This window comes from Salmo trutta, chromosome 34, assembly GCF_901001165.1.
Source record: "Salmo trutta chromosome 34, fSalTru1.1, whole genome shotgun sequence".
Taxonomy (NCBI): Eukaryota; Metazoa; Chordata; class Actinopteri; order Salmoniformes; family Salmonidae; genus Salmo; species Salmo trutta.
In genome coordinates, this window is record NC_042990.1 from 14,484,977 (window position 1) to 14,499,009 (window position 14,033).

A 14,033-nucleotide genomic window follows, 5' to 3' on the forward strand; every position below is an offset into this window, starting at 1 on the left:
ATCATTGAGGGCGCACCATCTGTAGCCAGGCTGACAGCGCGGGACCAGTCCACTCCGACCCTGTCCAGCGCGCCGACGAGTGCGGTGAAAATATCAGCTGCTGTCGTTGTATCTGTCATCGGCACCAACTCCACGAACTCCTTGGTGACGGTCAATGTGTCATCAACTCCGTGGATGAAAATGGCCAGTTGTGCAACATCTGTAATGTCCGTGCTTTCATCAATTGCAACTGAAAACCCAATAAAATGACTTTACTTTTTGCTTCAATTGGCTGTCCAAATCCACTGAAAAAATCGGAAATCCTGTCTGCAACTGTGTTTCTTGTCAGGCTGATATTTGCAAAAGCCTGGCGCTTTTCAGGGCACACAATCTCCGCTGCCTTCATCATGCATGTTTTTACAAATTCACCCTCGATAAATGGTTTTGAAGGCACTGCGATTTCATTAGCAATGAGGTAGCTAGCTTTCACTGCAGCGTCACTGATGTCTCGGCTGTGAGTAAACACAGACTGCTGTTTCTTCAGACCCGCCAACAGTTCATTCACCTTCTCTCTTCTCCGCTGTCCTTGAAAGTTGTCATATTTGTCGGCATGAAGACTCACATAGTGGCGACGAAGGTTATACTCTTTCAGCACTGCAACATGCTGTGAACACACCAAACATACAGCTTTCCCATTCAATTCCGTGATTAAATAGGAGGATGACCATTTTTCTTGGAACACTCTGCGTCCACTTTTCTCTTTTTTGACAGAGACATATTGGGGCAATGAGGGTGCCAAAGCACATAATGTTAAAAGTAGAAGCCGTAATAAATATCACGGGCAAAACAAAGTAGCTCATCCGGACTGGCTGCACTTGCTTGACCTACTTGCTCTGCTCTGGTATAAACAGTTTGCTTGCTTAACACAATTGCTATTGCGCCATCCAGTGGACGCAATTGGAACAGCAGTTTATTTTATTGAAAAAATGCAGCTCATTTTTATTCTTTACAAAATCATCTCGCGGGCCGGATTAAACCCCTTTGCGGGCCTGATCCGGCCCGCGGGCCGGACGTTTGACACCCCTGCTCTAGGGTATATTATATACAATGAAAGTAAAAGGGAGCAGTTGCATTTCAACTCAAAATGTTATGTACAGTTTGAATGCTGAATAGGCTGGTGTTGACAAACTATGCAGACAATGTAGCTGGGCAACAAGTACCGATTGATAAAACGTTAATCGCCACACATTTAAAATACAAGGAAGACCAGGTAGCCCTGAAGTGCAGCAATAATGCATGATAAATATACTACATGACCAATGGTATGTGGACACCTGCTCGTCAAACATCTCATTCCAAAATTATGGGCATTAATATGGAGTTAGTCCCCCTTTGCTGCTATAACAGCCTCCACTTTTCTGGGAAGGCTTTTCACTAGATGTTGGAACATTGCCACAAGAGCATTAGTGAGGTCGGGCATTGATGTTGGGCGACTAGGCCTGGCTCACAGTAGGCATTCCAATTCATCCCAAAGGTGTTTGATGGGGTTGAGGTCAGTAGGCCAGTCAAGTTCTTCCACACCGATCTCAACAAACCATTTCGGTATGGACCTCACTTTGTGCACGGGGGCATTGTCATGCTGAAACAGAAAAGGATCTTCCCAAAACTGTTGCCACAAAGTTTAGAAGCACAGAATCATCTAGAATGTCATTGTATGCTGTAGCATTAAGATTTTCTTAATGCTACACTCTCAACCGCACCTGCTGTCTCTAACTCTGAATGCTCGGCTATGAAAAGCCAACTGACATTTACTCCTGAGGTGCTGACCTGTTGTACCCTCTACAACCACTGTGATTATTATTTTTGGACCCTGCTGGTCTTCTATGAACATCTTGGCCATGTACTGTTATAATCTCCACCCGGCACAGCCAGAAGAGGACTGGCCACCTCTCAGAGCCTGGTTCCTCTCCAGGTTTCTTCCTACGGAGTTTTCCTAGCCACCGTGCTTCTACATCTGCATTGCTTGCTGTTTGGGGTTTTAGGCTTAGTTTCTATATAGCACTGTGACATCGGCTGATGTAAAAAGCGCTTTATAAATACATTTGATTGGAACCAAGGGGCCTAGCCCGAACCATAAAAAATTGCATCTCCTCCACCAAACTTTACAGTTGGCACCAATGTTCCCTCTAAGCTGTGCTCCCAAGGAATGCCAAGCAGAGCACAGAATAAATATCTGCCCACAGAGAAAAGCACAAGCTTGAACTTCACTGAACTTTCTAGAGTTTTCCCTGTTAGTTAACATTATCAATGTTTCCAAATTAATCCAATATTAGCCACTTTCAATACAACATACTGAAACAAAGCAAACTATTCAAGAGATTTTGTTGGAGGCAGAGCGCATAGGAGTAGGATTCTATTGCACGTGACTGAGCCCGTAGTCTACACAGTCCGGTGTGACATAGCCAATCAGAGATGCAGTCGGCCTATGCAAATAGACTATTGCCATATACAGTGCCTTCGGAAAGTATTCAGACCCCTTGAGTTTTTCCACATTTTGTTAGGTTACAGCCTTATTCTAAAATGGATGAAATAAAAAAAGAAAGCCTCAGCAATCTACACACAATACCCCATAATGACAAAGCGAAAAGGTTTAGACATTTTTGCAAATGTATAAAATAAAAAAAAATAAAATACATTTACATAAATATTCAGACCCTTTGCCATGAGACTCAAAATTGAGCTCTGGTGAAACCAGTTTCCATTCATCATTCTTGACATGTTCCTACAATTTATTTGCAGTGCACCTGTGGCAAACTCAATTGATTGGACATGATTTGGAAAGGCACACACCTGTCTATATAAGGTCCCACAGTTGACAGTGCATGTCAGAGCAAAAACCAAGCCATGAGGTTGAGGGAATTGTCCGTAGAACTCCGAGATAGGATTGTGTTGAGGCACAGATCTGGGGAAGGTTAGCAAAACATTTCTGCAGCATTGAAGGTTCCCAAGAACACAGATGCCTCCATCATTCTAAATGGAAGAAGTTTGGAACTAGAGCTGGCCGCCCGGTCAAACTGAGCAATCAGGGGGAGAAGGGCCTTGGTCAGGGAGGTGACCAAGAACCTGATGGTCACTCTGACAGAGCTCCTATGTGGAGATTGGAGAACATTCCAGAAGGACAACCATCTATGCAGCACTCCACCAATTAGGCCTTTATGGTAGAGTGGCCAGACGGAAGCCATTCCTCAGTAAAAAGGTACATGACAGACCAGTTGGAGTTTGCCAAAAGGCATCTAAAGGACTCAGAACATGAGAAACAAGATTCTCTGGTCTGATAAAACCAAGATTCAACTCTTTGGCCTGAATGCTAAGCGTCATGTCTGGAGGAAACCTGGCACCATCCCTACGGTGAAGCATGGTGGTGGCAGCATCATGCTGTGGAGGTGTTTTTCATCGGCAGAGACTGGAAGACTAGTCAGGATCGAGGCAAAGGTGAATGGAGTAAAGTACAGAGAGAGATCCTTGATGAAAACCTGCTCCAGAGTACTCTGGACCTCCGACTGAGGCTAAGGTTCACCTTCCAACAGGACAACAACAACAAAGCACACAGCCAAGACAACGCAGGAGTCGCATCGGGACAAGTCTCTGAATGTCTGAGTGGCCCAGCCAGAGCCCGATCTGACATCTCTGGAGACCTGAAAATAGCTGTACAGCAACGCTCCCCATCCAACCTGACATAGCTTGAGAGGATTTGCAGAGAAGAATGGCAGAAACTCCCTAAATACAAGTGTGCCAAGCTTGTAGCGTCAAACCCAAGACTCAAGGCTGTAATTGCTGCCAAAGGTGCTTCTACAAAGTACTGAGTAAAGGGTCTAAATACTTATGTAAATGTGATACATTTTGCTTTGTCATTATGGGGTAGTGTGTAGATTTGTTTTCCCCCCCCCTCATCAATTTAATTCTAAAATTAAGGCTGTGACCTAACAAAATCAGGAAAGTCAAGGGGTCTGAATACTTTCCGAAGGCACTATATGGACCTGTGTCTTTTACTTTGAACTGGACTGTGTTTACAGCTGTGGTTGTGATTAGATGCACTTGTTTTGAGATCAAAGCAAGAGATGCATGTAGCCACATGTTCACATTTTGTTCATATCCTTTGCTATTTAGTGAGTTATTAACCCAGTAATAGATCATTTGTAGTCAGCAATAGGGGAGGGATTACTTCCTACAAGAGCACAAAACATGTACATTTATCTTTGAAAAGCGAGTCAGATAAATAACTAACTGTCTTAAAAGGGCAGTGTTGTATTTTGAGACAGGATTGAATAAGCTAAGTAGCCAATAGGCAGAGGGTAGCATAATGTGTCTGATTCCCTGTAATAATGGTATGGGAATAATAACGCATTTTATTTTTGTAGTGGTTTCTTGCATCAAATAACATTTTTAGTCATAAACAGGTTAATGTCCTACATTGAACACCACACATTGGCTGCTACTGTAGGCTGAATGATGGAAATAGTTATTCTATGTTAAAATGTTATGGAATGCATTTTTTGCCATTGTAGGCATACATTATGATCAAATAGCTACTTGGCCACTGTTATAACTGTAACTTTAAGCAGGTACAACCTCAGTGTTCACCGTAAATGCGCTGGAAGTTGCACAGAATGTTTGCACACAGCTGTTCTGAAATTTGCTCAGTGCCAAAAATGTAGGGAAAATTGGTTGGCACTATGCAGTTGGGCAGATAGCGTTCTCCTGGCATCCGCCAAACCCAGGTTTGTCTGTCAGACTGCCAGATGGTGAACCATGATTCATCACTGCAGAGAACACGTTTCCACTGCTCCGGAGTCCAATGGAGGCAAGGTTTACACCTCTCCAGCCGACGCTTGGCATTGCGCATGGTGATCTTAGGCTTGTGTGCGGCTGCTCTACCATGGAAATCCATTTCATGAAGCTCCCGACAAATAGATATTGTGCTGACGTTGCTTCCAGAGGCAGTTGGGAACTCGGTAGTGAGTGTTGCAATCAAGAACAGACGATTTTTATGCGCTACTTGCTATAGCATTTGGCGGTCCCATTCTGTCAGCTTGTGTGGCCTACGACTTCACGGCTGAGCCGTTGTTGCTCCTAGATGTTTTTACTTCACAATAACAGCACTTACAGTTGACCGGGGCAGCTCTAGCAGGGCAGAAATTTGACGAACTGACTTGTTAGAAAGGTGGCATCCTATGACAGTGACACGTTAAAAGTCACTGAGCTCTTCAGTAAGACCATTCTACTGCCAATGATTGTCTATGGAGATTGAATGGCTGTGTGCTCGATTTTGTACACCTGTCAGCAACGGGTGAGGCAGAAATAGCTGAATCTACTAATTTGAAGGGGTGTCCACATACTTTTGTACATAGTGTATATCTTCCTGCTCATAGTTAATGTTAGTGTATACATTCAAAGTAGATAATGTTGACTCTGGCACACAATTCATAGCCCCTCCACAACATATATCCCCATTACTGACTTGAGAACAAGAAGTAGAATTCAAAAGAAGGGCACCTATCGGTAGATGGGTAAAAAATGAAAAGCAGACATTAAATATCCCTTTGAGCATGGCGAAATGACCAATTACACTTTGGATGGTGTATCAATACACCTAGTCACTACAAAGATACAGGCGTCCTTCCTAACTCAGTTGCCAGATAGGAAGGACACTGCTCAGGGATTTTACCATGAAGTGATGGTGATTTTAAAACAGTTACAGAGTTTAATGGCTGTGATATAAGAGAACTGAGGATGGATCAACAACATTGTAGTTACTCCACAAAACTAACCTAAATGACAGAGTGAAAAAAGGAAGCCCGTACAGAATTCAAATATTCTGAAACATGCATCCTGTTCGCAATAAGGTACTTAAGTAAAACTGCTATAAATGTTGCAAAGACATTTACTTTATGTCCTGAATACAAAGCCTTAGGTTTGGGGCAAATCCAACACAACACCCCTCTTCATATTTTCAAGCATGGTGGTGGCTACATCATGTTAACGGGTATGCTTGTCATCGGCATGGACTAGGGAGTTTGTGTGATAAAAACTAACGGAAGAGAGCTAAGAAAACCTGTTTCAGTCCGTTTTCCCGACAGACACTGGAAGACAAAATTAACCTTTCAGCCGGAGAATAACCTAAAACACAAGGCCAAATATATGGGCTCCCGAGTGGTGCAGTGGTCTAAGGTAGAGGTCGACCGATTAATCGGAATGGCCGATTAATTAGGGCCGATTTCAAGTTTTCATAACAATCGGAAATCTGTATTTTTGGACGCCGATTTGGCCGATTTAAAAAAAATGTATTTGTACCTCTTTTTTTTTTTACCTTTATTTAACTAGGCAAGTCATTTAAGAACACATTCTTATTTACAATGACGTCCTAGGAACGGTGGGTTAACTGCCTTGTTCAGGGGTAGAACGACAGATTTTTACCTTGTCAGCTCAGGGATTCAATCTTGCAACCTTACGGTTAACTAGTCCAACGCTCTAACCACCTGCTTTACATTGCACTCCACGAGGTTACGCGAATGCAGTAAGAATTCCAAGGTAAGTTGCTAGCTAGCATTAAACTTATCTTATAAAAAACAATCAATCAATCATAATTACTAGTTAACTACACATGGTTGATGATATTACTAGTTTATCTAGCCTGTCCTGCGTTGCATATACCGTAATTTCCGGACTATTAAGCGCACCTGAATATAAGCCGCACCCACTGAATTAAAAAAATATATATTATTTTGAACATAAATAAGCCGCACATGTCTATAAGCCGCAGGTGCCTACCGGTACATTGAAACAAAGGAACTTTACACAGGCTTTAACGAAACACGGCTTGTAACAAAAATAAATAGGCTTTAACGAAACACGGCTTGTAACAAAATTAGCAGTAAGCTTTAGTTGTCTTTTTGCACTGAGTCAATTCCTCCCGCTGCTGTTTCCAACGTCTTATCATCGACTCATTAAGACCAAGCTCCCGTGCAGCAGCTCTATTTCCTTTTCCAACAGCCAGATCAATCGCCTTCAACTTGAAAGCTGCATCATATGCATTTCTCCGTGTCTTTGCCATGATGAGGGTGACAAAATGACTACCGTAATCAGAATGATGGGAAGATTGAGAGCGCTCGATTTAATCTAAACAGTAAACAAAAAAAGTTGTTTGACGTAACCCGATCGGCAATTTCATTGGTCTAATGAAAGCTTCATGCCGCCAAAAAACTGAGCACGTCACAGAATGTGTTGTTTTTTTTTTTTTTTAATTTATTTGAAAGCGGGAAAGATCCATATATTAGCCACGTCATTGTTTAAGCCGCGAGGTTCAAAGCTGGGAAAAAAGTTGCGGCTTATAGTCCGGAATTTACGGTAATCGCTTAGGTACACGTTGCTCCAACCATAAACATCAATGCCTTTCTTAAACTTTCTTAAAATCAATACACAAGTATATATTTTTAAACCTGCATATTTAGTTAATATTGCCTGCTAACATGAATTTCTTTTAACTAGGGAAAATGTGTCACTTCTCTTGCAAACAGAGTCAGGGTATATGCAGCAGTTTGGGCCGCCTGGCTTGTTGCGAACTGTGAATACTATTTCTTCCTAACAAAGACAGCCAACTTCGCCAAACGGGGATGATTTAACAAAAGCGCATTTGCGAAAAGAGCACAATCGTTGCACGACTGTACCTAACCATAAACATCAATGCCTTTCTTAAAATCAATACACAGAAGTATATATTTTTAAACCTGCATATTTAGCTAAATGAAATCCAGGTTAGCAGGCAATATTAACCAGGTGAAATTGTGTCATTTTGCATTCATTGCACGCAGTCAGGGTATATGCAACACTTTGGGTAATTTGTCAGAATTTTACGTAATTATGACATAACACTGAAGGTTGTGCAATGTAACGTTTTGTTTGAGATGATAGTTTCCGGATTCGACTATATTAATGACCTAAGGCTCGTGTTTCTGTGTGTTATGTTAAAATTAAGTCTATGATTTGATAGAGCAGTCTGACTGAGCGATGGTAGGCAGCAGCAGACTTTCGTGCGTTTTGCCAGAAGCCCTTCGCAATGCATTGCGCTGTTTATGACTTCAAGCCTATCAACTCCCAAGATTAGGATGGTGTAACCGATGTGAAATGGCTAGCTAGTTAGCCGGATGCACGCTAATAGCGTTTCAAACGTCACTCGCTCTGAGACTTGGAGTTGTTTTTTCCCTTCCTCTACATGGGTAACGCTGCTTCGAGGGTGGCTGTTGTCGATGTGTTCCTGATTCGAGCCCAGGTAGGAGCGAGGAGAGGGACGGAAGCTATACTGTTACACTGGCAATACTAAAGTGCCTATAAGAACATCCAATAGTCAAAGGTATATGAAATACAAATCGTATAGAGAAATAGTCCTCTAATAACTACAACCTAAAACATTTTACATGGGAATATTGAAGACTCATGTTAAAAGGAACCACCAGCTTTCATATGTTCTCATGTTCTGAGCAAGGAACTTAAACGTTAGCTTTTTTACATGGCACATATTGCACTTTTACTTTCTTCTCCAACACTTTGTTTTTGCATTATTTATTTGAGGCTAAATTGATTTTATTGATGTATTATATTAAGTTAAAATAAGTGTTCATTCAGTATTGTTGTAATTGTCATTATTACAAATAAATAAATAAATAAAAGTATAAAAAAAAAAATTAATAAAAATAATAAAAATAAAAAATAAAAAAAAATAAAAAAATCGGCCGATTAATCGGTAGTGGCTTTTTTGGGGCCTCCAATAATCGGTATCGGCGTTGAAAAATCATAATCGGTCGACCTCTAGTCTAAGGCACTGCATCTCAGTGCTTGAGGCATCACTACAGACACCCTGGTTTGAATCTACAACCGGCGGTGATTGTGCGCCGCCCTATGGGACTCCCAATTGGCCCAGCGTCATCCAGGTTTGGCCAGTGTAGGCCGTCATTATAGATAAGAATTTGTTCTTAACTGACTTGCCTCGTTAAATAAAGGTTACATTTAAAAAAAAATATATATATATATATATATATACACACACACACACACATATATACACATACACACTGGAGTTGCTTGCCAAGACGACATTGAATGTTTCTGAGAGGCCTAGTTACAGTTATGAAGTAAATCGGCTTGAAAATATGGCAATACTGTCTAGCAATGATCAACAACCAACTTCACAGAGCTTGAAGAATTTAAAAAAGAATAATGTGCAAATACTGTACAATCCAGGTGTGCAAAGCTCTTAAAGACTTGCCCAGAAAGACTCACATCTGCAATCGGTGCCAAAGTATAGTGAATCGTTTATGAAGACACTGTATCATGGCACAGAGTGCAAAGCCCTACCTTCTGTTTTCCAATGTCCACCATCTCCACTGTGCCCCCCAGCTTCTCAATGTCCTTGGCTGCCATCTCCATCATCTTCTTGATCTCCCCGCGCTTCTCTGGCCAGGCAGACACACTCTGCACAGCCACCCATTGGGCAAGACGCTAGAGGCAGAGTAGAGCGAGAAAGAGATGAATATTAGGCCTAATTCTGATAGTTTTTTTTAAATGTAGGGTATTTTATTTTGAATTGTTCAACATTGTTTGTTTGGCAACAAGTATTTGTCATGCCAATAAAAAAAATGCCTTTTCAATTGAGAGGCTTTGAAGCCAATTTCATACGCACTCAGTTCATGTTCGTGGCAATAATCAAGTTTCATAGTTCTCCATCGTCTTTTTAAATGAGGAGTCAATCTGTTTTCAGCACTTTTATTTCTATGACTTATCAAATAATCTTGTTGCAATACACATCATATCGATACCTAAATATAGTGATAATATTGTATTGTGAGGTTCCTAGCAATTCCCAGCCCTTTACCTGTTCTTCAAATTTATGAATAGGAAAACCCACAAACACATGACTTGGTTCTTGTGGCAAGGAAGTGAAGTCTTAGGCACTAAACCTAATCCAAATACCCTACAGTGGTGTGGTGTCCTTTTTGCTACCATGTCATTTCTTGCAACTCGTGATCTAAAGGGGTTGGAGAAGTGAAAGCAATAGCCTGGGCATGGCAGGCTAAGATTTGACTCTGTTCTTATCAAGGCCTTCTAAATCTGAAGTTTAAGAAATTAAATAATTGTATATAATTTGGGATTCACATGGAAAGTAATGTTCGTCAAACATATTAATATGGCTAGCCCCAAATGCATGAATCAACTCAGTCAAGTCGCAGATAGTAAAACATGACTAAATGCATTATTATAATTCAAGTAATGAGAAAAAGCTACCTCAATGTACAGCTCCTGGTGTTCGTCCACATATTTAAAAAGTTCTGGAAGATGAGCCATCTTTGGCTGAAGAGTTTGCTGGAGTCTAAGAGCTGTTGGGACAGACAGACTAACGTTACTTTGGACTACGAACTGACAGGGGGCAATGCACATGCCTTAACAATTTATTGTAACATGTTATCGAGCATTAGCTCCTCCCAAACTGCTGACTGTGACACTACAAGTACGTTAGTTGTGACCGCAAGGCATTAGCCCAGAAACCCCGAACATTACAAATAACAAAGTAACAGTTAACTCGTAGCCAAGAGTTTTTTTGATGGCAACATAGTTTAAACCTTTTTGGAACAGATTCTAAACCTGTTGCTGGGAACGTGATGGTCAGCAAACAGAGGCAAGTCACCCTCAGCTAGCTACTGTACATAGCTAACGTTAGTTATCTACAGTAGCTAGCTAAGTTAGTAACGTTACTGTATGTAACGTTAGCACTATGCTTTCAGGGTAAGAAAAAGTAATGCACCAATAAAGCTAGCTACAAAACCCAATAACAACCCAATTTAGCTAGCTACATTGGGTAGCCAGCTAGCTAGCAAACACTGGCAAGTTTAGCTTACTATTTAACAAGTCAGTAGAGCAAGCTAAATGAGCTCCGAAATATATTGTGAAATATGACTACAACTGTGTTGCAAAGACATTTCAGAAAATGACAGTCATCACCATCGGGCACTTTTGCTTACTCACTGTAGAAAAAGATTGTGCTGCTTCTTCCTCTCAGGGGTTCAATGAGGGGATTCGATTCATCTCTCCCGGGCGCCCATGTAGGCGTGCTTTGCACCGGGCGAAAGTTGATTGGATTCGTTTTGGAACCGGGCTGCCTCCCGGGCGTGAGCCAGCTAAGTGCTCTGTTCAAAGCCCACGGCTCCAAACAAAAATGACGTAATTAACCACGATGAGTAATGAGTAGGATTATGTGATCAAAACGCTTTATCTGCATTCACAATGGAAAATAGATATTTCTGGGCGAAGCACCAAACTGCCTTGCAGACAACATGACCGAACTGCGCAAATTACTGTTCAATTTGAGAAGATAACTCTTTTTTATTTTTTTAATTTTTTTATTATTCATAATACAAAAATCTACTTACGTTGCCACATAAAACATGTCTAACAAAACAAAACACAGGTATTAACAAGAAAATACTCAAACATATAATACAATTCTAAAATAATACAATAAATATTTTTTTTTTAGTGCAATTGTATTCACTCTGAAAAAATCTTATTATAATGATTCAGGAAAATGTTATTCTTATTGTTATTCACTAGGGTTAATGTTTTAATAAAATAGTTAAATTCATTCAAAGAAATGTGTAATTTTGGTATAGAATTTTGGAATTTTTGTTTGTGTATGAAGTATTTGGCAACAAGAAAAAAATACAATCATTTCAGTGGTCTTGTTATCATTGCAATAGTAACATATTATATCTTTCATGTCAAAAACATAGGCAGTGTTCATAATGGTAAATAAGTATTTTGCAAGGTTTTCCCAAAATTCTGACACAAATTTACATTCAAAGAACAAGTGAGACAGATTCTCACCTTCTTTTTCACAGAAAATGCTGATATTATCAATTGCCACAAATTTGGATATCATAGAATTACATGGATATATCTTATGTAAAATGTTGAAGTGCACTTCATTAACTTTGATATACAGTATTTGTAATGCACAATTTTTCCCCACATAAAGCTCTTTTGTGGAATAATTCAGACATAACTATAGGGAATAAGTCATTGTTCTACCCCAGCTGGCATGAGAGGAATATTGACTTTGTTCTTGATATTTTCTACAACAAGGGTAATCAAATCAAATTTATTTATATAGCCCTTCTTACATCAGCTGATATCTCAAAGTGCTGTACAGAAACCCAGCCTAAAACCCAAACAGCAAGCAATGCAGGTGTAGAAGCACGGTGGCTAGGAAAAACTGCCTAGAAAGGCCAAAACCTAGGGAGAAACCTAGAGAGGAACCAGGCTATGAGGGGTGGCCAGTCCTCCTCTGGCTGTGCCGGGTGGAGATTAATAACAGTACATGGCCTAGATGTTCAAATGTTCATAAATGACCAGCATGGTCAAATAATAATAATCATAGTAGTTGTCGAGGGTGCAACAAGTCAGTAACACAAGAGTAAGTGTCCGTTGGCTTTTTCATAGCCGATCTTTGAGAGTATCTCTACCGCTCCTGCTGTCTCTAGAGAGTTGAAAACAGCAGGTCTGGGACAGGTAGCACGTCCAGTGAATAGGTCAGTGTTCCAGCAGGTCTGGGACAGGTAGCACGTCCGGTGAACAAGTCAGGATTCCATAGCTGCAGGCAGAACAGTTGGAACTGGAGCAGCAGCACGGCCAGGTGAACTGGGGACAGCAAGGAGTCATCAAGCCAGGTAGTCCTGAGGCATGGTCCTAGGGCTCAGGTCCTCCGAGAGAGAGAAAGAAAGAAAGAGAGAATTAGAGAGAGCATATTTAAATTCACACAGGACACCGGAAAAGACAAGAGAAATACTCCAGATGTGACAGACTGACCCTAGCCCCCCGACACATAAACTACTGCAGCATAAATACTGGAGGCTGAGACAGGAGGAGTCAGGAGACACTGTGGCCCCATCCGATGAAACCCCCGGACAGGGCCAAACAGGTAGGATATAACCCCACCCACTTTGCCAAAGCACAGCCTCCACACCACTGGAGGGATATCTCCAACCACCAACATACCATCCCGAGACAAGGCCGAGTATAGCCCACAAAGATCTCCGCCACGGCACAGCCCAAGGGGGGCGCCAACCCAGACAGGAAGACCACGTCAGTGACTCAACCCACTCAAGTGACGCACCCCTCCCAGGGACGGCATGGAAGAACACCAGCAAGCCAGTGACTCAGCCCCCGTAATAGGGGTAGAGGCAGAGAATCCCAGTGGAAAGAGGGGAAACCAGCCAGGCAGAGACAGCAAGGGTGGTTCGTTGCTCCAGCCTTTCCGTTCACCATCACACCCCTGGGCCAGACGACACTTAATCATAGGACCTACTGAAGAGATATGTCATCAGTAAAGACTTAAAGGTTGAGACTGAGTCTGCGTCTCTCACATGGGTAGGCAGACTATTCAATAAAAATGGAGCTCTATAGGGGAAAGCCCTGCCTCCAGCTGTTTGCTTAGAAATTCTAGGAACAATTAGGAGGCCCGCGTCTTGTGACTGTAGGTACGTGTAGGTATGTACGACAGGACCAAATCGGAAAGATAGGTAGGAGCAAGCCCATGTAATGCTTTGTAGGTTAGCAGTAAAACCTTGAAATCAGCCATTGCCTTAACAGGAAGCCAGTGTAAGGAGGCTAGCACTGGAGTAATATGATAAAATTGTTTGGTTCTAGTCAGGATTCTAGCAGCCGTATTTAGCACTAACTAACATGGTTGAGAAGAGCACTCCTCCCTCACCGCCTTTGCCCGTTCACGTCATGGGCCATAAACCGGTACCCAGCGGCTCCGCAAAATCCAATTTGCTTAGTAGTTCAAACAAACTAAAACTAATATTTCTGTTGGACAAATTCAGGGAGGTTCCTTGACCCTTTCGTTCCGTTTGCTTCCTTTTAAGAAACGTTTTGCAACAGAATCGGCATAATGAATATGCCCCTGGCCTATGTCTTCTCAACATGTGAGATTGGCCGTGTTCGAT

The 14,033-nt window shown here is 41.7% G+C and overlaps 1 protein-coding gene across 2 annotated transcripts in view; it reads right to left on the minus strand.

Moving 5' to 3' along the window:
* The window catches only part of cndp2 (carnosine dipeptidase 2), a 31,590-nt gene extending 20,433 nt beyond the window's left edge, over positions 1 to 11,157 (minus strand). The window contains exons 1-3 of one of the 2 annotated variants that reach the window (XM_029731967.1): positions 11,053 to 11,157; positions 10,315 to 10,406; positions 9,388 to 9,531 (exon numbers count right to left, since the gene is read on the minus strand). In XM_029731967.1, the coding sequence (XP_029587827.1) occupies positions 9,388 to 9,531; positions 10,315 to 10,374 (204 nt within the window). In that variant the 5' untranslated portion in view covers positions 10,375 to 10,406; positions 11,053 to 11,157. Of the gene's footprint in view, positions 1 to 9,387; positions 9,532 to 10,314; positions 10,467 to 11,052 lie in introns of those variants that run through there. The other variant, XM_029731965.1, reaches the window with a different exon arrangement.
* Between the last annotated feature and the right edge of the window lie 2,876 nt (positions 11,158 to 14,033).